This window comes from Eptesicus fuscus, chromosome 18 (assembly GCF_027574615.1).
Source record: "Eptesicus fuscus isolate TK198812 chromosome 18, DD_ASM_mEF_20220401, whole genome shotgun sequence".
Classification (NCBI taxonomy): Eukaryota; Metazoa; Chordata; class Mammalia; order Chiroptera; family Vespertilionidae; genus Eptesicus; species Eptesicus fuscus.
In genome coordinates this window covers 29,802,748-29,827,014 of record NC_072490.1, presented here as the reverse complement: position 1 = coordinate 29,827,014, position 24,267 = coordinate 29,802,748, and the positions used below count along the sequence as shown (strand labels likewise).

The 24,267-nt window shown below is 44.8% G+C and overlaps 1 protein-coding gene across 1 annotated transcript; it reads right to left on the bottom strand.

The window, feature by feature from the left end:
• On the bottom strand, window positions 1-24,267 carry IL20RB (interleukin 20 receptor subunit beta). The gene is given in 8 exon segments (XM_008152831.3): window positions 1-1,553; window positions 1,555-1,644; window positions 7,052-7,194; window positions 10,498-10,648; window positions 12,956-13,080; window positions 17,030-17,220; window positions 18,790-18,916; window positions 24,173-24,267. Coding segments are annotated over 8 exon segments (1,017 nt in total). The 5' UTR covers window positions 24,213-24,267; the 3' UTR covers window positions 1-1,403.

The window sequence follows — 24,267 nt, the reverse complement described above, 5'->3', positions numbered from 1 at the left end:
AGAATAGTTTTTATTTTTGCAAACTGAAAGTATGTCTCCAGTGTAAGCCAAATATAAAATTAACAAATACTCTTCACGAAAGAGTCAAACAACACAAAAGCATACAAAATAGTACAAAGGAAAAGATCTTCAAGTATCTCATCTTCCTAGAGAGATCCCATCCTTTGATCACTTGAAACCCCACCAGGTGGAGAGAGGGTTGTAGGCCTCTATCTTGCAGGGGAAACACCTGGTTGAGGCAGTTAGATGGTCCCCACTGGGCTGGCTGGAAGGGGACCAGGAAGTGGGCATGGAGACAAACCACTCAGAAGCTCCAGAGCTGTTAGGGGTGGGGGCTAAGAAGGGAGAGGCACAAGCCTTGCCCATCAATCACTTTGCCAAAAAAAAAACTTCCCCCCTCCATTCGTTCTCTGACCCTCTTTTCCTCCCCTAGTGAAGAAGAGGAAAAGGAAGAGGCTTCCAGAGGCAGGCCTCCTAAGGAAAAGAGATCCCCAAAGGGATTTCCTGTGGAGTGAGGCCTCCAGGAAGACCCAGGAGCACCCTGACCAGGGGAGGCTTTGGCCAGTTGCCTCAGTTGGAGTTCTCATGTGACCAGAGGCTGCCCCCTTATTCTTCTCCTGCCCCATCCCTGACTTAGGGTCGCCCCGATACCTCCTGACCAAAGGTGGTCTTCAGTGGCCTCTCTGGACTCAAGGTCCTTGATGTAACTAGAAACCCTAAAGATCACTTTTTTAGAAGAAAAAAAACCAAAATGATTACCCAAGGTGACCCCTTTATACTTTTAGTCCTATACCTTAACAACTCTACAGGAAAAAGGAACATAGCAAATATCACACTTACTGACGTCCTTCTGCGTTGTCGTCTCATCATACACATACATTTTAGCTGCTGTCCTCAATGTGCACACACTATTTACTGTTTATAGTATTTCATGTACTCACAGCATTCCTCCTCGTCCCAGTTTCACTGTAGGGCAGGCTGAGCCATTCACCTCTGCACAGGCATTGGCTTAAAGTGAAACCAACACCATTGTACCCATCCTTCCTTTCCTTTTCAAGTTTTCCTCTAGGAAAGTGGGATCTCCAAACCCTCTTGGTGTATAGAGTCTCAGATCATGCCTGTTATACTTTTACATACTGCTCTTCAGAAGAGCCGAACCAATGCAATGTACAGCGTCACCAATTTCCCTACAGCTCTGCCAGTGCTGGATATATATATATGGTATAACAGTGGTATAGTTAATCCACCCATTCCATAGATGAGAAAACCGAGAGCCAGAGAGACCAAGTCACTTTCCCAAAGGTCATTCAGCTAGTGGATGGCAGATAGATCCAATTCTTCAGGCACATCTGCTCCCACTCAGTGCTTTGTCTGTCAAACCACTCTGCCTCTGACAGTTGCTTCTAGAAATGGACACAGAAGGCTTTTCTGACTTCTCTTGTCCTTGGAGGAAAACAGAAACACAGAAGCACAGCCTTTCCCCCTGTGTCATGCAGACCAGGTTTCTTAGCTTCATCTGGGCCCTTCCCCAAGCCTCCTCGATCAGGTCCTGAAGAGTTCCTCAGAAGACAGCACAGTCGTGGCACAGGCTTCCACCTCTTCCCTTCTGCAGCTGATTAACTTCTGGGGTGAATTGGTGATTTTCTGAAAAGTAATTCCCATTAATATTTGTTAGATGAATAGTAGTACTAAAATAGTAGTTGTAACACTATCACAAAAATCCCAATTATTTGGTTAATTAACTTTTAAGCAGCAAAAGGCCCCCAAACAATTCTAACTCCTAGATCAGGGCCTTCCAGCATTTACGGAGATGTCTCCCAGTCCACTGAACAACAGATCTGCTGGGATCCAGCTTCATCAGTGCTCCTCTCTCAGGGACCCTGCCTCATAAAAGCCCAGAATGTAATTCTGGTAAAAAAGAAAAAAAAAAGTCTAATTTTATTCTACCAGAGAGCTCTGAAAATAACGACCTGGTCTGAGATGCTCTACATACAGCACCTAGCAGGGCGCCCAGTCCAGAGATGGCGCTCCTGAAACACAAGTCCATTTCCTACTCATATTTCATGTTCCTGCCATCTTCTCCCAGGGACCCCAATACATAATCAAAACCAGTCGTAAAAATGCAGGTACCAACTTTTCAGAGGGACACCCCCCAACCATTGCTAACCTGCTCACCTCCACCAAGTTCACAAGGTCCCTCTGCCGTTATCTCCCTTGGCCCTCCCCTTCATCACTCTGAAGCGTGGCATGTGAGCACAGATAAACAGCACAGTGGTTTCCTCCACCTCCGTCCCCAGGAGGCAGTCAGTTGGCCTTGATCCTTGTTTGTAAAGAGGCAGCTTCAGGGGATCTCACTCTTAGTGTCTCGGGCAGATCATGGGAAAGGACAGTGCCCACACAGGGCTCACTGAGCAGGGCTACCTTTGTGGAACCCACCACCAGTTCACAGCTGCTGGCCCAGTTAGATTCTCAGGACACTGGCTACCTAAATCTGCAGTGTTATACTTGATTATTTTTTAAATTCTGGAGCAGCACTGTCCAATAGGAATATAATGTGAGATACAAATGAAATTTAAAATTCTTTAGTGGCACATTTTAAAAAGTAAAAAGAAACAGGTTAAGTTAAAAGTAATAATATATTTTATTTAAAATAAATAAATATCATTTCAACATGTAACTAATATAAAAAATACCAATAAAGTATTTTATATTCTTTTTTTTTTAATGACTCTTCAAAATCCATTGTGTTTTCTATTTACAGCACATCTCACTTGAGACTCGCCACATTTCAGGTGCTCAACAGTCACATATGGCGAGTGGCTACTGTACTGGAGAATATAGTTCTAGAACATTAAAGTTAAACAGCACAACCCCAGAATTTCAGAAGGTGCAAAACTGTTGTCCCACAGGTTAGAACAAACTTTCAAGCAAGGTTCAGCTGACATATCAGTTTGAATTCGTTTTCAAAGTTTAAAAATCAGAAGATTTCTCATTAAAGTCTAGATTTTTGTCTCTTTGTTTGTTTCTCACTTAAAACTTGAAGATCTTGTAACACTCGTTCATGTGCATTCCCTCTTGGCAGCATCCTGCTGGAACTGAGAAGCAGCTGTCTTGTTTAGTCGGAACGTGTTTGCCATGGTCCCCACCATCTGACCCTATTGAATTACAGTCATTGCACTGCACACTCTTTTTTTTTTTTTTTTGTACCTATCTGGGCCCCAGAGGCATCTGATCTCAGAAACTCCATTTTCTATGAAGCACACAAAGTCATACTTGGGATGGTCTATTGAAGAATGACTAACTTGGGGCCATCTTTATGGGGCCACCCACATTACAGTGGAGTGCGACAGCAAGAAGAGATAGAATAAAGTGAGTCATTCTCACTTTGGCACCAAAGCCTCCATATTCATGAAGCAATTATGGATGAAAGACAAGGAAAAGAAATTATATTTTTAGATATGGAATATATACTTAGAAGTCTTAATATAATTTTCCTTGCACATGTGTTTCTGTTTTAGAATGTTACTTGGTGATATCAACTTGAATGCAAAGACATTATTAATGGTATATTTCAGAGTGCAATCATCACCAACTATAAAATTATAGATGTGGACATGAAATATTTAGTCCAAACAGATAAATAAACACTCTCAAACTCAATAGGGCTTTTTCTTCTTTTTTTTTTTTTCAATAGGGCTCTTTAAAGAGTTGTCAAGGATTTCCACTTGGTAATTTTCCATGGTTTAATTGGAAAGATGTGTGGATTTTGCAAAGATGGCTGGAAGTTGCTTTTTTTTAATAGTTTGGAAGATTATCTATAACTAATGCAAATGTTGAAGTACGGCTAGACTATACTAAAGTCAAGGCTGAGAGGTAGGGAGATGGCGGTGATGATGGACAGCTCCAGAATCTGTTTGGGATTTAATAGATGCTAGGGATCTACTTCTCACACAGCACTATGGGAAATACATATACTCAGATAAATTTTCCACTTAAGAACCCTAGGGAGAAACAGTAAAAATTAAAAGCCTCGTGGAACGGAATGCATGTAGGAACAGACACTGAAACGATGTAGAAAGGATGATAAGGAGAACAGAGAAGCAAAAGTTAGTCCAAGGTAGTGATATCTACCTCCCGTGGGTGAAAGTGGTCATACTCTCATAGACTGTCCTTGTCTCTGGTTTCATCTAAGTTGTTTGGGTTTCTCCAAAAGCTACTTGCATTAGGATTCCTAGGACTTCTTTTTTTTTTTTTTTTTTTTTAATTGATTTTTTACAGAGAGGAAGGGAGAGGGATAGAAAGTTAGAAACATCAATGAGAGAGAAACATTGATCAGCCGCCTCCTGCACACCCCCTACTGAGGATGTGCCTGCAACCAAGGTACATACCCTTGACTGGAATCGAACCTGGGACCCTTCTGTCCGCAGGCCGACGCTCTATCCACTGAGCCAAACCAGTTAGGGCTCCTAGGACTTCTTGTCATTTGAGGGCTCTTCATGTGCATCTGAAATTCTATAAGGAACTGGCCCTTTACATGGTTCTTCCCCTGACCCTTTACTCTGTGCTCACTAACAAGACACTGGGTCCTGGAAGGATTCTAGTGCCCCTGATCCTAGGGAGGAAACTGCTGGGCTGATGAATGAAGAACCAGAAGAGGAATAATGAGGGAGGGTGTTAGAAATGGAATGGCCTGTGAGTAGAGGGTAAGCATGGGCAACAGAGTTGAAAGGAAAACCATAAAGGGTGACTGCTTGATGGAATCCAACTGAGAAAGGCTGAACTGGGGAAGAAGAGCTAGTGGACCTGCCCGAGCCAGCAACGCTCCCCTTCCATTATCATCATTTTGGATTGGTTCAGGCTCGCCGCTTTCACTGCAGGGAACCGCTTCTACTTATGCCAGAGGAGCACCAATCAAGCTAATCTCCTACAGATAACACCTTCAAAAACTGATCAAAATAGAAAACTAGCTTCCTTGAGTCAGTGGAGAGCAACCATAAGTTGACACTTGGAAGAAGGGAATGTCACTGGGCGAGTTTCCCTTTTTTTACAGTTCCTTGTCTGAGGGCACGTCTCTCTTGGTGCCATGAACAATGACAGTCCTACTGGCTTGAAGAACCAGAAAACAGGTATTGGGTGCAAACACAAAAGTCAGAAAGTGACAGGACCAGATTAAGTGTTAATGGACTAAACATTCCAATTAAATGGCAGAGCTTGTTGGGATGTTTACATTTGGTTGTTTTTTTGTGTTTTTTTTTGAAAGGCTAACTATATGCTACTATAAGAGACACACTTTAAATGTGAGGACAGAGATAAGTTTAAAGTAGAATCTGAAAAGAAGATAAACCATACAAACAGTAAGCCAAAAAAAAAGGCTATATTGACATCAAGATAATGAGTACTGCCAGAGAAAAAGAGGGACATTTCATGATGATAAAAGGCCCAATTACTCAGGAAGATATATCAACCATAAATATCCAAGCTCCTAAACAGAGCTTCAAAATACATGAAGGAAAAACTGACATAAAAGGACAAACAGACACCACCACACTCATAGTTAGAGATTTTGTTGTATCTCTCTCAATTACTAATAGAACTACACAAAAGTGTGAACAGTATCATCCAACACTTTGACCCAATTGATATTTATAAAACACTACACCAACTACTGCAGAATACACATCCTTTTACGCTCCAGGGAACCGTGAGCCACGCCCCCCCTCCCCCACTCCAAGTTCTTCCTGAAGGGAATGAGGCCTGCCCTGCCTCCCGTGATTGATACACCACATTGCCTTCATGGTTAGCAGTAAACCATTTAGCAAACCATTCAGACTGGGGGGGGGGGGGGGGGGCTGAAGAAAAGCACATTGCTAAGCTTTATGAAAAGGGGGAAATAAAAGGAGTCAATACTCTATATGTGAAGCCTTAGAACAGTGCCTGGTGCTTAACCTTGTACTAATCTCAGCTGAAGTGATAACTGCCTGGAAGCACTGGAGAGAAAAGGAGAACGGGCTTCAGGCAGCAGGGTGGAGGGGTGTCCTGAAGACTGCATCAGGGAGAACCGTTCCTCCTGCGTGGGGAGAGTACGGCCCTCCCTCTCAGGGCCATGCAGCTGTCACAAAAGTGACTCCTGCCAGAGTGATTCCGGGCTGAAGCAGAACTACAGGAATGTGTAGCTGGAAGGCAGTTCCAGCTCCAGTTGCTTCTGAAGAGCTGGCTACTAACCCTCCTCCCAGAAGAGAGCTGTGAGAAGAAATCTCTGAGGTGATAGGAATGGGTTTGATTTTGTTGTTTTGTTTTGTTTTGGCTCTGTGTTGCTTTGTGTGTTGAGGTCTGGCGGATGGGCACAGGAAGCAGCCAGATGGAACATGGGGGTGGGGGGTTGGGGGAAGGAGGCTGCTGGAGGCCTGCTTTTGCTTCTCCCAATCCTGGCATGGGCACACAGGACTACCCACCCTGGAGAGACTCAGACCTGTGGGCCAGTGTCCTCAGGAACGAGATAAGAATCCTGGGCTTGCAAGGAGCTAAGAAAACAGATGGAGATCCTAACCTTTGGGGCAGGTCCAGATTGTTCCTGGCCCCCGGCCAAAGCAAAGCACAATCTATGCCTCCCACATCCACACCCACGCACTTCACCCTGAGAACCAATGAGGCTCTTGGCAGGTGAATTGAATATGTTGTGTTGGAACAAGTTCCTGGATGCAGCTGCTGTTATAATCATGGGAAGGGGCCAAGAACCCTCGGCAGACCAGTCTGGAAGGGTTCGACTGTGCGTGACTCCTGAGCTGCCGAGCATCCATAGCTGTGCTACACCCCTGCTCGCTTGGCCATGCCAGGTCCTGGGGGCAAGCAGGAGTGGCCTGATTGAGGAGGGTCCCCACTCCCTGGAGAAGGGAGGATTCTCTAGCCCCTCTGATTAGAAGTGAAGTCCTGTGCATGCTCTTCTGCCCTCTTGGCGCAAATTCTTGTCAACCAGGAAACGTGTGCCCATACCCAACTACAGCCCAAACTACATCTGGTCAGTATCGTGCTGAAAGGAAAACAGAACACTTACCAAAGTGTCGGGGAGCACCACCACGGGGCAACAGGAGTATCGGAGCAGCCGGCCCATCTTCCAGATGGAGAGCGGCACAACCACAAGGATCAGCATGAAGCCAACAAATGCAAACAGGGCCAACGCCAGGGGGAGGGTCTCTTCTGGAAATGCAAAGATAAGAACAGGCTTAGGAGACACAGCGAAGATGAAATCTCCAATCCTGGGCCTCCCTCACATTCCTGGAGCTGGCTCTGTACATGGCCAAGACAGCAGATGCCAACATCCTAAGATTGGTTGTATGCCCTAGTGACTAAAATTACCACCACTAAAACCATTTTTCTAGAATCCAGATTGACGCTTGGTTTCCAGAAAGCCCCAGGGAAGATTAAAATCATTTTCTTGGGAAAAGGGAGGAGCATCAACTGTTAAACCACTGGCTGTGTTAGCATGTACAGGACCTTGGGGCCATGGCCAGGAGGACGGGCAGAGTGCCAGGCCCCTGGCAGGATGAGGGGGTGGGGGTGCTGAAAAAGAACAACACAGAAAGGAACTAGGCGGTAGGTGGTAAAGTGTTTCACAATTTGCTCTTGGCATTGATTCATCTTTGGGAGGAAAATACTGAGTTCAGAAAACAGTCACATGATAACTATGATATATCAAGCCCCTACTATGGTTAAGTGACTTACCCCAGGTCACATAGGTAGGGCTGGCTCCAAAGCCTGCATTCATTCTAACTAAGTAAATGGGTAAGAAAGTGCCAAGTGGGAGATCTGAAGATGCAGAAGGGGGCATGTGTAATTTTCCCATCATGTAACTGGAAGCAACTCATGTAGCCCCTCTAGGCTGCACTGCTCACCTGCAGTGTGAAAGGTGGCACAGCCAAAGAGGCTGCAGAGAAGCTGGTGGCCTCACATGTGTGGCTAGGGGCACTGTACTTTGTTTCAGTGCTTTTGGAAAACATTTTGGCAGTATACATCAAGAGATACACAAATGTTCACACCCTTTCATCCACTCCTCTGAGTACATTCCAAAAACATGATCCCAAGAAAGGAAACAATGATATGCATAAAGCAGTTCACAGCAACATCTGGATTAGAGCATCGGCCTCATAACCAGTCTTCCTCTGCCCAAAGTGGCATATCTACACTTCCCACCACTTCCAGGCATGCTCTGTGCATTTTCTTCATAGCTCACAAAGGAAGCTATCTCATTTGTTTACTTGTCTGTAGCCATCTCTCTAATTAGAAGGTAAGGATATCCCTGCTGAATCCCAGGGACTAGACCAGCAAGTGGCACATTATCAGTGCTCAATAAATAGTCATTGAATGAATGAATCAATCAATCAATAACCATCATTTTCAAAAGCAAATGGAAATGACTTAAGACATGGAAATGACTTAGATATCTAAATAGAATATTATTTAATTTATTATGGGACATTAGCATGGTAGGTTAGGAATTCCATTATTAAAATGAGAATTAATAGCCTTAGCCGATTTGTCTCAGTGGATAGAGCATCAGCCTGCAGACTGAAGTGTCCCGGGTTCGATTTCAGTCAAGGGTACATGCCCGGGTTGCAGGCTTGATCCCCAGTAGAGGGTGAGCAGGAGGCAGCCAATTAATGATTCCTTCTCATCACTGATGTTTCTATCTCTCTCTCCCTCTCTCTCTTCCTCTCTGAAATCAATAAAAATATTTTTTTAAATATATATTTTATTGATTTTTTACAGAGAGGAAGGGAGAGGGATAGAGAGCCAGAAACATCAATCAGCTGCCTCCTGCACATTCCCCACTGGGGATGTGCCCACAACCAAGGTACATGCCCCTGACCGGAATCGAACCCGGGACCCTTCAGTCCGCAGGCCAACGCTCTATCCACTGAGCCAAACCGGTTAGGGCAATAAAAATATTTTTTTAAATGAGAATTAGGATATACACAAGCTTGTTCACTACAGCATGGTTTGTAGTGGCAAAGACTGAAAGCACAGAATATACTTATTATCAGAGGGATAATTACATATATTTTGGCACATATATATTGGCTTATTCTGCATCTTCTTTGCAAATGAGGTAGAAACATGTGTACTGACATGAAAAGATGTTCACAATATACTACAGCGAAGAAGCAAGAAACAGAACAATAAGCACAATAGTGCCATTAGTGCCGGTGATACCGGTATCATGCAATAGCTCGCAGATTAAATGCTAAGCTTGCCAAAATAAACATTCTCAGTGGAAAACATGTACCTCTTACTTTATATACTTCTGTGTTGTTTCAATTTTTAACAAGCTTGACTTATATGGTTTTAAAAAGTAGTATAAAATGGCAATCAGAAAATCCATTTGGGAAATGTAATGGATATTTGTGAAAAAGCAGGCACAAAGTCTATGTGCAATTCAACATGTGTCCACATGTGGGCAATGATGGAAGAATGACACCCTTCTGGAGGGCAATTTGGGAACAGCAGTTAAAATCCAATGTGTATGCCCCTGACCAAGCAACTCCACCTCCAGGAATGTATCCTTCAAGTCTGCCAGCAAGATGATCTATGTACAAGGTAACTAATTAAAGCATTGCCAGCAATAGCAAAATATTGCGGGGGGCGGGGGAGAATGAAATGCCATTCAATATGGAGCTAGTTAAATTAGTTATATATACACAAAATGGAATACTACATAGCCATAAAGAAAGATGGAGTTCTGTGTAGATATGGAAAATCTGTAAGATATATAAAGTGGAAAAGATAAGATTCAGAATAACAAATGGAGTATGCTACCATTTGTGCTAAAAGGAAAGGTAGAAAGGGGAGCCTCCATGTGTATTTTATATTTTTTGAAACTAAATGTGCAAAATATTTATTTTTTTAAAAGACTAAAAAGTTATATACAAATGTGTCACTAGTGGTGTTTTCGTGGCAGAATTGTGGGATGTGGGGTTTTGTTTCTTTTCAAAGGGTTTTTAAACATTGAGCGGTTTTAGACCATAAAAAATGTCAAGGGAAAAAATTTATGTCAAACATGGAATCTATAGACTTCCCATAGGCCCCTCCTAGCTGAAAGCAGCTGTGATGTACAGTGAGCTGTCTCCTCATAAGACTGACTCTCAGCCCCTGACTGCCTCTCCTGCCACCCGCCTCTGATTCAACAGTAAATCAGCCTTGGAATATCTGGCCTCAGGCCTAGGGACCTTTCATGGGAAACAAAGTTCCAGAGAGTGGCTCAAGGGACCGCCACCCAGCCCCAGAGTGGACTCTCGCCTATAGGGGAATTGGAGTGAAGCACACCTTCACCATAGGAACCCATCCGGCCTCAGACAGCAGGTCAGTGAGGCCACGGGAGACTGAGAACCAAAGAAACCCAGTAGGCAGCCGAACATCCTCCAGGGAGGTGGGGGTGGGGGTTGGGGGCGGGGAAGGGGGCTGTCACCTGTGCAGGACCCCAGGGAACAAACAGGCTATCCTTACCTTGCACCTTGACACATTCTGCCTGGCTGAAGGCGCTGTGCCTCCCGATGGCCCTCACGAACGTCTGGGCCTTCACACAGTACACAGCCTCTGGCTCCATGGTTTCCAGGTGCACTGGAATGCCCCTGCTCCTCACTATTTTGACATGTTCCTTTAGGAAAGTGGTCGGGAAACTCATTAGTCAACAGAATCAAATATCAACAGTACAGCAACTAAAATTTCTTTTGAGAGCCAAATTTTTTAAAATTAAACTTCTTCTAACGCCACTTCTTCAAAATAGACTCACCCAGGCCGTGGTATTTTGTGGAAGAGCCACACTCAAGGGGCCAAAGAGCCGCATGTGGCTTGCGAGCTGCAGTTTACCGACCACGGCTTTAGGAGACCAGAAACCAGTTACACACTGAGGGAAGCAAGACAAGAAAGAGAGAGAAGAGCCAGGGAAGGAAAGCTGCAGCTATCTCCTTTCCAGGCTGCACACAGAATGTTCCGTCATTCATTCATTCATTCATTCATTCATTCATTCATTCATTCATTCATACATCGCTGTTTATTATGCATGTAATATGTACCAAACACTGTTGTAGGCACTGGAACATAGCATTGAACAAAACAAAGTCCCTGCTGTCCTGGAGCTTACATGGGAAAAGACAGACAATATGTAATATTTATCAGGTGGTAATAAGAAAAAAAATGAAGCAGGGCAAGAAGGTAGAGTGATGAGGAGGCACCAAAAAGAATAGTTGGGGAAGATCTCTCCAATAGGATAACGTGGACAGAGAAGTGGAAGTCGGAAATACTAGTAGGACTGAGCTGGGGGGATAAGTGCACAGGAGCAAGGGAACCAGTGCGCAGTGCCTCCTCACACATCCACCATCTGTTAATTCATCTGTACACCCTTCCACCTCTACCCACCCCTTGTGGCCTGTGCTCCACTTCGGACCCTGTGGAGGCTTGTTTGGACCACGCTTAGATGACTCAGGGTACATAATCCTCTCTCAGCATGGCCCTCCCAGTTACCATGAGTGGAAAGAGGCTCCATCCAAAGAATCTGAGGGAGGAGCTGCATAAGCCCTCCTGCCCGGGCCCTGATCTGTCCCCCCTTCCCCCACTCCATCTGCTTGGCTGGCAATGCCATGTCCAACCATTGTCAATGCCCATTCTACCTACCCATTCCTTCCAGGGTAAACTACCCAAACTGTAGTCCGTGTTGAGTGGATTCAGAGGCATATGCCCTTCTTCCCCAGACACTGTTATGTGGTCAGAGGTACCCCTAGTCTAAGAAGGGTCCTCCATCAAAGGCCAGGCAGCAACCTGCGACTCCTAAGCTTGGCCTGATAAGATAAGCAGGACCAATCAGATTTCCTCTCTTGGGAATTGGTCTTGAGAATAATTGGAGATAGAAACAGAAACTAAGGGGAGAGAACACAGTGATGGGAAGGGATTAGGCCTGAGAGGCCTTGAGAGATGGTGAGGCTCAGCCACAGGAATGTGTAGGAAGGACTGACAAGGAATCAGGGCCTGGGAGTAGGCTGGAGAGAAGGCCACAGAAAGAGTGCAATAGAGAGGACCCAGCAGAGGGAAGCAGGGACTCCACAGGCAAGGGTCCTTGGTATGGGAGGCTGTGCTGCAACCCAGCTCTGGGCCAGCTCTGTTCATAGATTCTATCAGAACCCCTTATTGCACCATATTAATCCTTATGATAAAGTCTACCTTTGTTTGTGCTGACTGCAGTGGGCCGTGTCACCATATCAGCTTGGACAAAATTTCCACAGGTCTGACTATCCTCTAGTTCCTGATCAAGTTCAACCCCTTCTGCTGCTGTGGCTGCCGCTGTTTGACCATTCCCTCTGGGAGAGCTGACCTCCCACCCATCCCAGCCTGCAGCAGCCGTCCCACAGGGAGGGACAGCACCCCATCTAGGCATCCTGTGTGACCCACTGGCTCATAATTAGGCAGGGTTATCCAGAAGCCAGTTCCTGGCTTTCTGCCCTGACTTCTGCACCCTGGCCAGATACACACCCTCAAGAGGCTTGTGCCAGCCTCATGCATTTTTGAAATCTTCTGACTGATCTGGAACTCCCTGGTCTGCGGTACCTAAACATGCCAGGGAGAATGGCTGAGAAGACAAGCTGGGAATGTATTGAAAAAGTACTGTGAATCCAACTATTTTAGAGTTTGTAACAAGGAGGCAGCCCCCACTTCAGTAAAGCTGGCCTGAGAAGGCTCCCAAGGCCTGGGATGGAGCCAAGGCCTGGGTTGGAACGAAGGCAGTTCTTTGAGGAGGAGGCTACTGGGATTGTCAGCCTACTCCCATCTCTCTTCTTTCCCACACTTCACTCAGCCTGGCTACCCCATACAATGAGCACTGCAGGGCCAGCTTTTCTCAACCACCTCTCAGAGGTCTGTGATGCCTTCCTTCGCCAAAGTCTGACTCAAAGGTCAAGGCTAGAAGTCTTACCTTGGCACTAGGCTCCCTCCTCCAGTAGGCCACGAGGAACTCAAACTGGGGTCCCAGGTCTTCCAGCTTAACCACCAGGTGGAAGCCATCCTTGGTGACCTCCATTCCAGGTGGGGTTAGAATGGCTGTTGGCAAGAAAAGAAAAGAATCAAAGCCAGTCCCAGACAGGACTGATTTCTGTTCTGGGAAACCATGACCAGTCATTGGTAGAAACATGCTAGGCTCCTGGGATGGGAAGGGGTTGGCTGTAACTTCACAGCATGCAGAAGCATGTCTAACCAATATCCTCCTGTACTCAGGAGGTGCTCAGTAAATGCTTTTTAAATTATGAGCAAGTTTTTAAAAATGGCAAAAATTACTACAATTCCCATGGGTCAGTGATATGTTTGATATTTCAAACATCAGCAAATCAGCAGCCTGTGAAAGGGTAGGCCATTCTGTCCTCAGCCCAAGTATTCTTCATCTCATATCCTTAATGGAGGATGTCAGAAAACCAGAGGGTTTTACAAATTCCAATAACCAACTCTAGAAATTGCTGGATCCCAAACAGATTGGCCAGCAGTCCCCATGGATATTTTCCCATCAGCAGACTGAGAACAGAAGGGCCTACCAGGCAGTCTCTTGTCCCTGGCTAGTGATGATGGAGCCATACTTGCCTCTCAGATCCAGACACTGCAGGAACAGAAGGGCACCCTGATTGTTGGCCTTGGCTTGAGAAATAGAGTATAGTCTGAGCTAAATCCCCCTGCACTGGGGTCAGTGGACACTCAAAAGGAAGTCATTTCCTGCAGGGAGTTTTCAAAGAGCAAAGCATTTCCTGGCATTTGAAGAGCTGCCTGGATAGGGGACAGAAGGACTTGGGAAGTCAGGGACCAACTATGCAAAACATACCCAGGTCAGAGGCTTCAGATGAGCACACAGCACCACTAGTACTACCTCTGAAACACCTCCAGAAGGAAGAGAGATGTTTGACTACTTCAGTTTTAGGTCAAGCATGATTAGAATCCCTGATCTCCATCTTTATTGAGAATAGAATTAGAAAAATTCTCATTTCAGTTCAGAGAATATTTTGACAGTGTTGGAGCAGGAACCTTTGTCCTGTGCACTCTACAAACTCATTTAATCCATCCAGCAAACTTAAGAAAGTAAATACTACTCCTGTTCTACAGATGACGTAACTGAGCCTCAGAGATGATAAGTGACTTGCCCAAAGTCACATAGTTAGCAGCCAGAATTTGAGGCTGTATCTTTTCCAGGTTTCTAGACTCTGCTGTGTGAGTGTTTAGCCTCTGTACTTGTGGATCTCAGCTCTGGCTGTGCATGAGAATAAACTGGGGGAAATGTTAAACTCACAGTGAATAGGATGCACATAGATGATCTAAATCAGACTCTGAGGATGGGCCCCAGACATAAGTGGTTCTAAAGCTCCCCTGTGACTAGAAAGTGCAATCAAGGTTAAGAACCTCTGCTCTCAAAAAGGCTTCCCTTTAAGAGTAGGAAATCTTGGTCAGGGCAGCCTTAAAAACAAGACTTTTCATATGTTTGGGGAGAAGTCAGAGTGGCATTTTGCAGAGACAAAGGAACAGACTTAATGCCCTTAAGTGCCACAATTTCATTCCAGCTCTGTAGCTAACTCCACCCGCCCAGGGCTCACACAGGATCACATCTTCCACCTCTGGCACAGGTACACAGACTCCTGTTCCTCCACCTTCTGCAACAAAACTTTTTCCTGTTTATAACGCTCGTCTCAAGCAAAGTTGTTACTGCGCAAACCCCCACCCACATAGTTTTATAGCTACTTCTTTATCTCCCTCTGGCCCATGCCTTCCTTTCCAACAACAGCTGCCAGCCCCCAGCAGTGGTCTTAGCTGGAGCCCCTTGCTCCCAGGAGCCAGAGGGAGGTGGTTTGGGTGATACCCAGGCACTGTGGACAGAGGCAAAGCTGTTCCACCCTCCAGTGTCCCCCAGCCTCTCCCAGGGCCTGGCACTGGGGTCCCATTGCTTCCACTATATCCTCCTAGTGCCTGGGCAGAAGAGCTCACATTCTGTATCAAAATTCCTATTGATAACATATTCCAGTGGTTCCACTCCTGCCCCCACCTTTTCCTTCCTCTACTCTATAGCTCTCAAGTGGGGCATGTCTAGGACAATAATAATACTTAACAATAGCTGAGTACTATAACAGGACAGCACTGCAATGAGTATTTATGTATTTCATTTTGTATAGTTCCCACAACTATGCTTTGAGGCAAACTGCTGCCCTTCTTATAGATGAGGAGGCAGGGAGGGACCCAACTATCAATGGCTGAGCTGGGACTTGATCCACATCCATCTGACTCTAGAGGGCCATTTCCCCTTCAAATCAAGCTTCACCTTCTCAGCCAGCTTGGGCTTCCCCCACCACCATCCCCACCTTCTAAACCCTCCTGACTTCTACCCAATCTCATACACTCCCCAGGAACCTTTGACTCATCCACTACTATCCATGCTGCTCTTAACCTTCTTTGTCCTCACTCACAGCAGAGGATCTTCTGCCACATCAAAAAAACAGAGTTCACCAAAGGCCTTTCCCTGCCTCTCCTGCAGCTCCAAGCAGGACACATTATCGCCCTACCTGTCTCAGAGGAGGATCTGCCTTGCTCTTTCCTACCTCCACTCAATCCTCCACCCAGCAACCTAACCACACCCCCACCATTCCATAAAGCTGCTTTCTCAAGGACCCATTTAGGGGCCTCCTTCAGGCCTATCAGCAGTTCTTCCATCCTCCCATCCATGACCCTCTACCTGCCCAGCCACCTACTGGTGCTCCCCCTTCACCTTCTTTTTAAACCCTGAGGTTTCCCAGGATCCTGTCCTGAGTTGTCTTTGTCCTCAAATCATGTCCCTGGACAATCGCATCTGCTCCCAAGCCATGAGCTATTAATGTTGTGCTATGTGTCTGTCCTTAACCTGTCGCAGCCCGAGCCAGATTTCCAGCTGCCAATCAGATATCTTGGCGTGTTATCTTATAGGAAATTCTATCTCAAAGAGCCCAAAGCCAGAAATATCTCCTATTTCTCAAGAGTAGTTTTCCCTCCTGGGTTCTTTGACTTGGATGACATTCTCACCAACCCCAACTAGAAGCTGGACACCATTATTGTCTCTCCCAATGACTGGTCCCCAAGCTCTGTCCTAACTCAGACATGTCTCAAATTAGTTCTCTCTTCCCCATCCCTTTCCCCACTCCTGGGATCAGGACCCATCTTGGCTCAGAGTGTTACCATCCCCTCCTGACTCTTGCCCTGCCCTGCATGCTTGTCCCTTTCACACAGCAGTCAGTGACTGTGAGACAAACATGGTCTAGACAATCTTTTTTCCCTATGACTTCCCTCTACTGATTTGATCAACTTTATGTCAAAATCCTTCACCATGTGACTAGCTGCTTCCTTACCCACTGGCTATTCAGTCCTTGCTCCTGCTACTCCTAAACACACACACCCGTTTACACATTGGCTATTGTTTGTGCTCTGTCATATTTGGCTACCTATCTACATTCTTCCCTTACTTCTTTCTCCATCATTTGCCAAGTACTGTTGCTACAGAAAAGTTATTTATTTCCCAGTGACCATAGAAGGGCAACTATTTCTGGTGGCTCTGCTAAATATATAGATCCTATTGTGCAAGGAAAAGCTGCTCACACAGGCAACATGGGGTTAATGAGGCACCAGATGGGAGTCACTAGATGATTTATTGAGGCACTGTCAGCATGGAAAGAAGCAATCCTAACCCCATCTCCCCACTTCTAGAGCAGCTAGCTCTCCTTCCAGCTTTGCAACATCAGTGTTCCCGACACCTGCAGACCCTAACAGAGATAGAGAATGACTTCCAAAGCCTCTTTCAAAATAAGAAAGAGGGCATGTGGGAAGCAGTTGGCATATTTTTAAATGAACCAGTTAAGTTGTTTGTGTTCACAGTACTCTGGCTTTGCAAGACTAATTTGATGCTAAAAAGAATCCTGAAAACCTCAGAGAACATGGTTTCTGAAGGGGAAGGCTGGTGGCGGTGGGGGAGTAAAGAGAGAAGTAAGTATCTTACTTGAGTTTCGATTAAAGGGTGGCTTCAGGATGCTCCAGGCTGAAGTCTGTGAGCTTAGGATGGCCCTGACCCGGAGGTTGTACGGCACGGTGGCAGTGATGTCATCGGTGACGTCACATTCAGGAACTGTGGTAGGTGAGCACCTGCTGCTGGGGATCCAGATGTGGCTCATGAACAGGCTCTCATACTCTCTAGCCAAAGAGAGGAAGGCACAGTGTCACACCAGCTTCTCCCACCCAGGCTCAACGATGGTTGCAAGTAACTGCCTCATTCACCTGCTTTGCATGGGTCAGCAAAATAAGCATTTGCTCCAAACTCCAGTTCCTTCACCCTCCTCCCTGACCAACCAACCATTCTTCCTTACTCCTTTTATGACCAAACAAAGGAAACCTAGGCACAAATCCCAATGTGTCCAGGTCTCTCCATCTCCACGGGTCACCACCCCAATCGCAGCCACTGTCATCCTTTGCCTTGCTATGGTCTCCTAACTGATTTTCCAGCTTCCACTCCCACTATTCTTCAAACCATTCATCACTCAGCAAATCATGATATTTCTATCCTTAATGGCTTCCAAAACACTTGGAATGGAATCCAAACTCTTTCCCATGGCTTCCAAGACTCTCTGGCCTCTCTCTCACTTCACCCCTACACATGCTCTCTCCTCTACACTGGCCTCTTTGCTGAGCTCTTTTAACCTTAGGACCTCTAACCAGCTGTTTGCTGTGTCCCAAATGCTTTGTCTCTGCTGTTCACATTGGCTGGCTCCTCCTATCCTTCAGAAATAGACTTAAATATCACTCCCCAGACAGGCCTTCCCTGACCACCCAATGAAAAGGAGCCACAGAGTTAACTGTCTTTTGCATCAGCCTTTTAGCTTCCTCCCAGCACTGATTGCTACCTGAAATTACCTGGAGCAGGGCTGCCCAGTAGAACTTTCTGTGATGATGGAAAGGTTCTATATTGGTGCCATTCAGTATGGTAGCCACTACCACATGTGGCTATTAGGAATTTGAAATGTGACTTGTGTGTCTTGGAAACAGACATTGTCATTTAATTTAAATAGCTCTCTGTGTCTAGTGGCTACCACACTGGACAGTACAGACCTAGGTTTTTGTTTTCTTTACCTTTTTATTGGCTGCCTCCTCCTTTACATGCAGGCTCCCTATATCCAGAAACCTGGTCAACTGTACCCTGACCAGTATTTATTGTTAATGAAATATATTGAGCACCTCTGTGTCCCTGTCATTCCTCAATGGCTCCAAGGGCCTGAACACCTGCAGAGGAGCAGAGCCCGCTTGGCCCCTGGGTAGCTGACCTTTAGGGTCACAATTTCTTTTGGCTCATAGACAGGAAAACTGATGTCTCCCCCAGCCCCAAAGGATCTGAGTCTCCAGGGACCTATCCAGCTGTAGTCAGAGTCAAACTCTTAAGATTTTCTACAGCATTAGACAATTGACTCACCATTAAAAAGAAGCTCCACCAAAATGTGTTTATACACTTTTGGGTTCCCAGAGAGATCATTATCAAATCCACAGAACAATTTCCCTTGTTTCTTCAACTCTCCCAATGCCTGTGCACACAGAGGCAGCAGGTCACTGGAGATAATCTATCTCTGGGCTCACAAAGCTTCCTTGGGCTCTGGAATAAGGGCTGTGCCTCCAGCAATCAACTACTGTCCAAGGGAGAACAGCTAAGAAAACACACACACACACACACACACACACACACACACACACACACACACACTTCAAAAAACTCACCCCTGGTACTCAACAGAATAGTGGATTGTTTCTCCACCCATGATCACTGGGCTCCATGTCAAGAGATGCTTCATGTTGGTTGACTGTATAGAGAGGTTCTGAGGGGCAGGCAGAAGGGCAACTTCATCTAGAACCAAGGCAGATAGACATGCTGACAGGTGGGCTCATATTGGGGGAATGCCACAGCTTTAAATTAGTTTCTAATGAGACTTCATATGTCTATGACCCAGAAACACCTCTAATTTCATCATACTTGTATAAATGCTAAATTAATAGTCACAATGGCTAATATTATTGAGCACTTACCATATTCTATCTAGACAATGTGCTAGATTATTACATGATTATCTTATTTAATCCTCATGACCATACTGGGAGATAAAGACTATTAGTTTCTCCACTGTACAAGTGGCAAAATTAAGGTACATTGTTTACAACTTTTATGCCAGATTGACCTAGATGCAGGCCTTGACTGTCACTTGCCATGTGACTCTAAGCAAGGCGAATAAACCTGAGCCTCCATCCCTACATGGCAAACCCACGCAGGCTCCTGCCAGCTCCTCAGCACCTCCCTCACCTGCTACTGCCATCCAAGAGACATGCCTACGCATCCCCCAGCAAGGCTGAATGGGGCATCAGCTCCCAGCTGGAAAGTGCAGGCTGGTCTGCTGTGGAGGGAGTCCAATCCAGATAGGCACCAAGCCAGCTCTGAGACTCCACCTCAGGCAGACTGCAGACCTCTGAGCCAGCCTGGGACACAAGCATCTGCTTGCACAGGTGTGTGTGGTGTGCCCAAGTATGCATACAGTTTGCACACAGAATGAAACAGGCCTATGACACTGAACATGCACTCATAAGAACTTTGGGCAGCCCAAGGGCTCATCCTGTGTGAACCCAGGATGCAGTGTGGCTTCTCTGCTGTGGTCCTTCTCTTCCCATTTTCAAACGTTCTTCTTTTAATGCTAACACCTGCCTCCCCTTGCTGTTACAGTTGCAGTGATAACATCGAGAACACGGTAGGGCCTAGGGCCCTTGCACAGGACTTTTCATCTTGGTGTCTGTCTCAAGATTGGCACCTGTTGTTACCAAGCCCCATGACCACGAGGGGATGAGGGTTGCTAGGGACACCCCGCCTGGTTTCCCTGCTTCTTTTGTAATGTAGGGCCCTGGTGATGCACCTCCAACCCACCCTCAGCTTCCATGGACTGCCTTGTGAGGAAACACCTGGGGTATCCACAAGGGAGGCTTCCTGTCCTCCCCACCCCTAACCTTGGAATCACCCAGGGGGTGAAAAGAAAAGGGTCAGCTGCAGTGAGGTGGCACGGGAGGGCGGGGCATGGTCCTTTCTGACATCCTTCCTCTGGTAAAGTAACAAAACATTTTTCTAGTCAGCTATGTGGGGAATGGAAGGCTATAGTTCATAATTTAATAGCTCTGAAATTGAAATCTCCGGGTCCAGATAGTTTCACTGGAAAATACTACCAAATATGTTTTTAAATTAACACTAATTTTACACAATCTCTTCCATGAAGTAAAAGAGGAAAGAACACTTTCCAATTTATTTTATGGGGCCAGTATTATCCCGATACCAAAATCAGACAAAGATAGTAGTATATATTTTTAAAATCACACAAAAAACTACAGACCAATATATCTCATGCACTTAGAAGCAAAAGTTGTCAACAAAATATTAGCAACCTAAATCCAAGAATTCATAAAAAGGATTATATACTGTGACCAAGTGAGATTTATTTCAGGTATGCAAGACTGGTTCAACATTTGAAAATCAATTAATATAATCTACCATATCAACAAGCTAAAGAAGAAAAATCATACAGTCATGTCAATTGACACATGAAAAGCATTTACAAAATTCAACATCCATTCATGATACAAAGATAAATCTCTTCAAGTTAAGAACAACAGGGGATTATCATCCCTGTGGTAAAATGAAAACTGCTGTTTCTTTCTGAGCCCTACAGGCAACATCTTCAATATCCTTATGCTATTTGTTCAGAGTATTCCAAATTTCATTGTTGTTTTGCCCATGTTTGTAGCACACACACATGGAATGTGAGATGGAAAAACTGTAATGCCCATGAACTACTGATTCCAGGAGACATTTAACAGGGTAATGTAGAAAGTGTCATGGCATTGCTAGAACACTAAATAGGAAATGACACACAAGGAACCATATTTCAGCTCAGACTCCAAGTTGAAAGTGACTCTTTCCACCTACAAAAGGTTTTAAAATGCCCTTCAATTGTTAGAGAAGGCTGACTGCGAACTTGGGAACACAGAGGGAGAAAGAGAAAACTGTTATCCATACAGCATCCTCATTAGCATGAAATGTCATCTCAATCAGCGAGGAGCAATATCTATTGAAGTCAAATCTCCGAAGAAACCAGTTAATGAAGACTACCGAATGTAAATGTCAAATGCAAAAATAAAAAAATATACTCAAGGGGAAAGAGAAACTTTGAAGCGCAGACAGGAAAAACACATTGGCCACAATGAAGAGTGTGAAAAATCTAAATTTCCTCAGCCACACTGGATGAGGGTTCTCACCAGAGCAAGAAAGCAATACTAAAACCCCCTGTATAATCTTTTTGTTCCTTGTGAATGTTTATGCTTTTGTTACTACAGAGAATTGTATTCTTCTCATTCTAGTAGGTATCTCAAGAAGGTCCACTGGATGGAGGCTCTATTTCCAATAGAGACTTGAACTGGGTGACTGTGACCTGACTATTAAGATTCTGGTGCTCAGAAACTTTGGTTTGCCCACGCAAAACCAGCTAAGCAACATCTTTCCCATAGCGCTGCATTCACAACACTGATCTCTCTCTCTCTCTCTCTCTCTTATTTTCTATTGCTGTTGTAACAAATTGCTACAAATTTAACATATTAAAACAACACATTTATTATCTTACATTTCTATAGGTGAGAAGTCTGACACTGGTCTCACTGGGCTAAAATCAAGGTATTGATAGGACTGTGTTCCTTCTGGATGCTCTAGGAAAGAATCTGTCTCCTGTTTCCTTGCCATCCTCAGTTTCTAGTGGCCACCTGCATTCCTTGCTCATGGCTCCTTCCTCAGTCTTCAAAGACAACAATGGCTGGTTGATTCTATTTCATACTTCACATTTCTCCTGCCTCTTCTTCTGTCCTCCTATCTCTCTCTGTCACTGCAGCTAGGAAAGGTTCTCAGCCATCATCTTTTAAAACATATTTTTATTGATTTCAGAGAGGAAGGAGAGAGGGATAGAAACATGGATGATGAGAGAGAATCACTGATTGGCTGCCTCTTGCATGCCCCTGATTAGGGATCAAGCCTACAACTGGGGCATGTGCCCTGACCAGAATCGAAACGTGACCTCCTGATTCATAGGTCAATGCTCAAACACTTTTCCACCCTGATCAGGCAATTCTCAGCTTTTAAGGGTTCATGTGATTAGTGTGGGCCCACCTTGATAATCCATGATAATCTCCCAATCTCAAGGTCCCATAACATTAATCACAAACTTTTATTTTCAAAGGGATTAGCATGTACCCATCTTTAGGGGACCATTATTCTGCCCACTGCATGGGCCTTGCACTGCAGGGGTATTGGCTCTATGAACTGACGCTCTGCCCTAAAATTTCTCCCTCAAATATATTGAATTATTTCAAGAGAATTACCTTGTATATCACCAGAAAAAGAAAAGAGCAAGACTGACCTAGAACTTGGCTGCTAAACTGGCTGCTGGCATCACATCCCAGCTTCAAAAAGTACACAAACAAATTCATGCCCCAGAAAAGTAGTAGATTACTTCATGCTTTTAAAGTATAGTCGTAAGATCAGCAGCATCACATTCCCCAGGAATTTATTAGAAAGGCAGGCTCTGAGGCTGCACCCTACATTCAACTGAACCAGAATCTGCATTTTCACAAGAGTCCCCAGGGAATTCATATGCATATTAAACCTGGTCTTTCCCCTTTGGCCTCCTCATCTTCTCCTTTGGGCTTGTGGAGGAATGTTTCCCTGACAACTGGTTTGTCCCACCAGCTAATCAACCAATCTACTAACTAACCAATCAGTCAACACACTTAGCCTATGCTAGACTGGGGACACAAAGAAAGATGCCTAGGCCCTGCCCTCAGATCAACGCAGAAAACAGAACACACCAAAGCAGAGTAAAAGCGGTCAGGTCAAAGGAGAGAGAAGTTTAGAAGGGGTCTGTAGGAAGAGGGAGCCATTTGGAATGATGCTAGGAGAATGGGATCGGGATGGGGAAAGGAAATAGAGATGGTGCTTCTAGTGGAAAACTACACCAGTAAAGGCCAGGAGGAGGAAATGAGGGTGTAATATGCCAACTGTGAAGACGGCAGCCACCTGGGGTCCGTATTTGTTTTCAAGGAGACGTGAGCAATAGGATCAGGGCCTGAACATGCTGGATCATAAGACAAACAGCAGATTTGAACACCACGTGCTGAGCAATTGGGAACTTTGAAGGTTTTTGAACTAAGAAGGGACACCATAAACTTGATGTCAAAACCAGTTCTAAACATTTGCAAATCACCTTAGCACTGATTTGTTGCCTGGTTTAAACTAAATAGAATAATTACGATACTTCTCAGTGTTAAAATAATAAAAATAAAAAAGACAGAAAGTACGAAAGGTTCCCCCTGATACTACAAAGTGCCCAGTACCTTGGAGTATTAAAATTAGACATTTTTCTTAAATGCAACTTGACATGATGAAACATCAAAGACTACAGAGCTGTGATTTTGGAACAATAAAGCATGTAGGTACAAGTATCCAGGAGTGGAGCAGAGAAAATTATGTAATGTTACTGGCAGTGAAAGTGCCTCAAACCAATTTTTTTTTTTTTTAATGCTATGGAGCACCTACCTGCTACCTTTTCTGCAGTGACCAGAACAGATCCAATTTTAACAAGTTTTGTACTCATTATTAAGGTTGAAAATTGTGTCTTTTTATTCATGTGTATTTTGTTAGAATCTTTACTCTATTTTTTGTCCCTACAGTTAACATCTCCAAGGCACACACAAAGACTGAGATAACTATGCTGCACCTTTTAAAACCAGATAATGAGATAAATAACAAGATGCATGGAGCTCTGCTAACCTTTAGACTATTTGTTTTGATGCTTTATCTTTCTAGATTGTTCTGTGGACATTAGGAGAGAGATTTCCAAACAGAAAGCAGGATTTTTCTTTTCTTTAGGATGTGGGGATGGAGATTTAGGAGATGAGCAACCTTTCTGAAAACAGACTTAAGATGTTATATGTATATAATGCAACCCAAACCCTGGGAAAATATCTTTTACCTTCTTAACCTACATTCAATTCCCAGTCTATTGGCTGTATTCTAATTCATACTTACCTATGAGCAAACATGGAATCAAGGTGTAGAAAAGCCACATGATAAGACTTGTCGAGATTTCTTCTAAAATCTTCGTGAGGGTCCGTGTTTGGCAG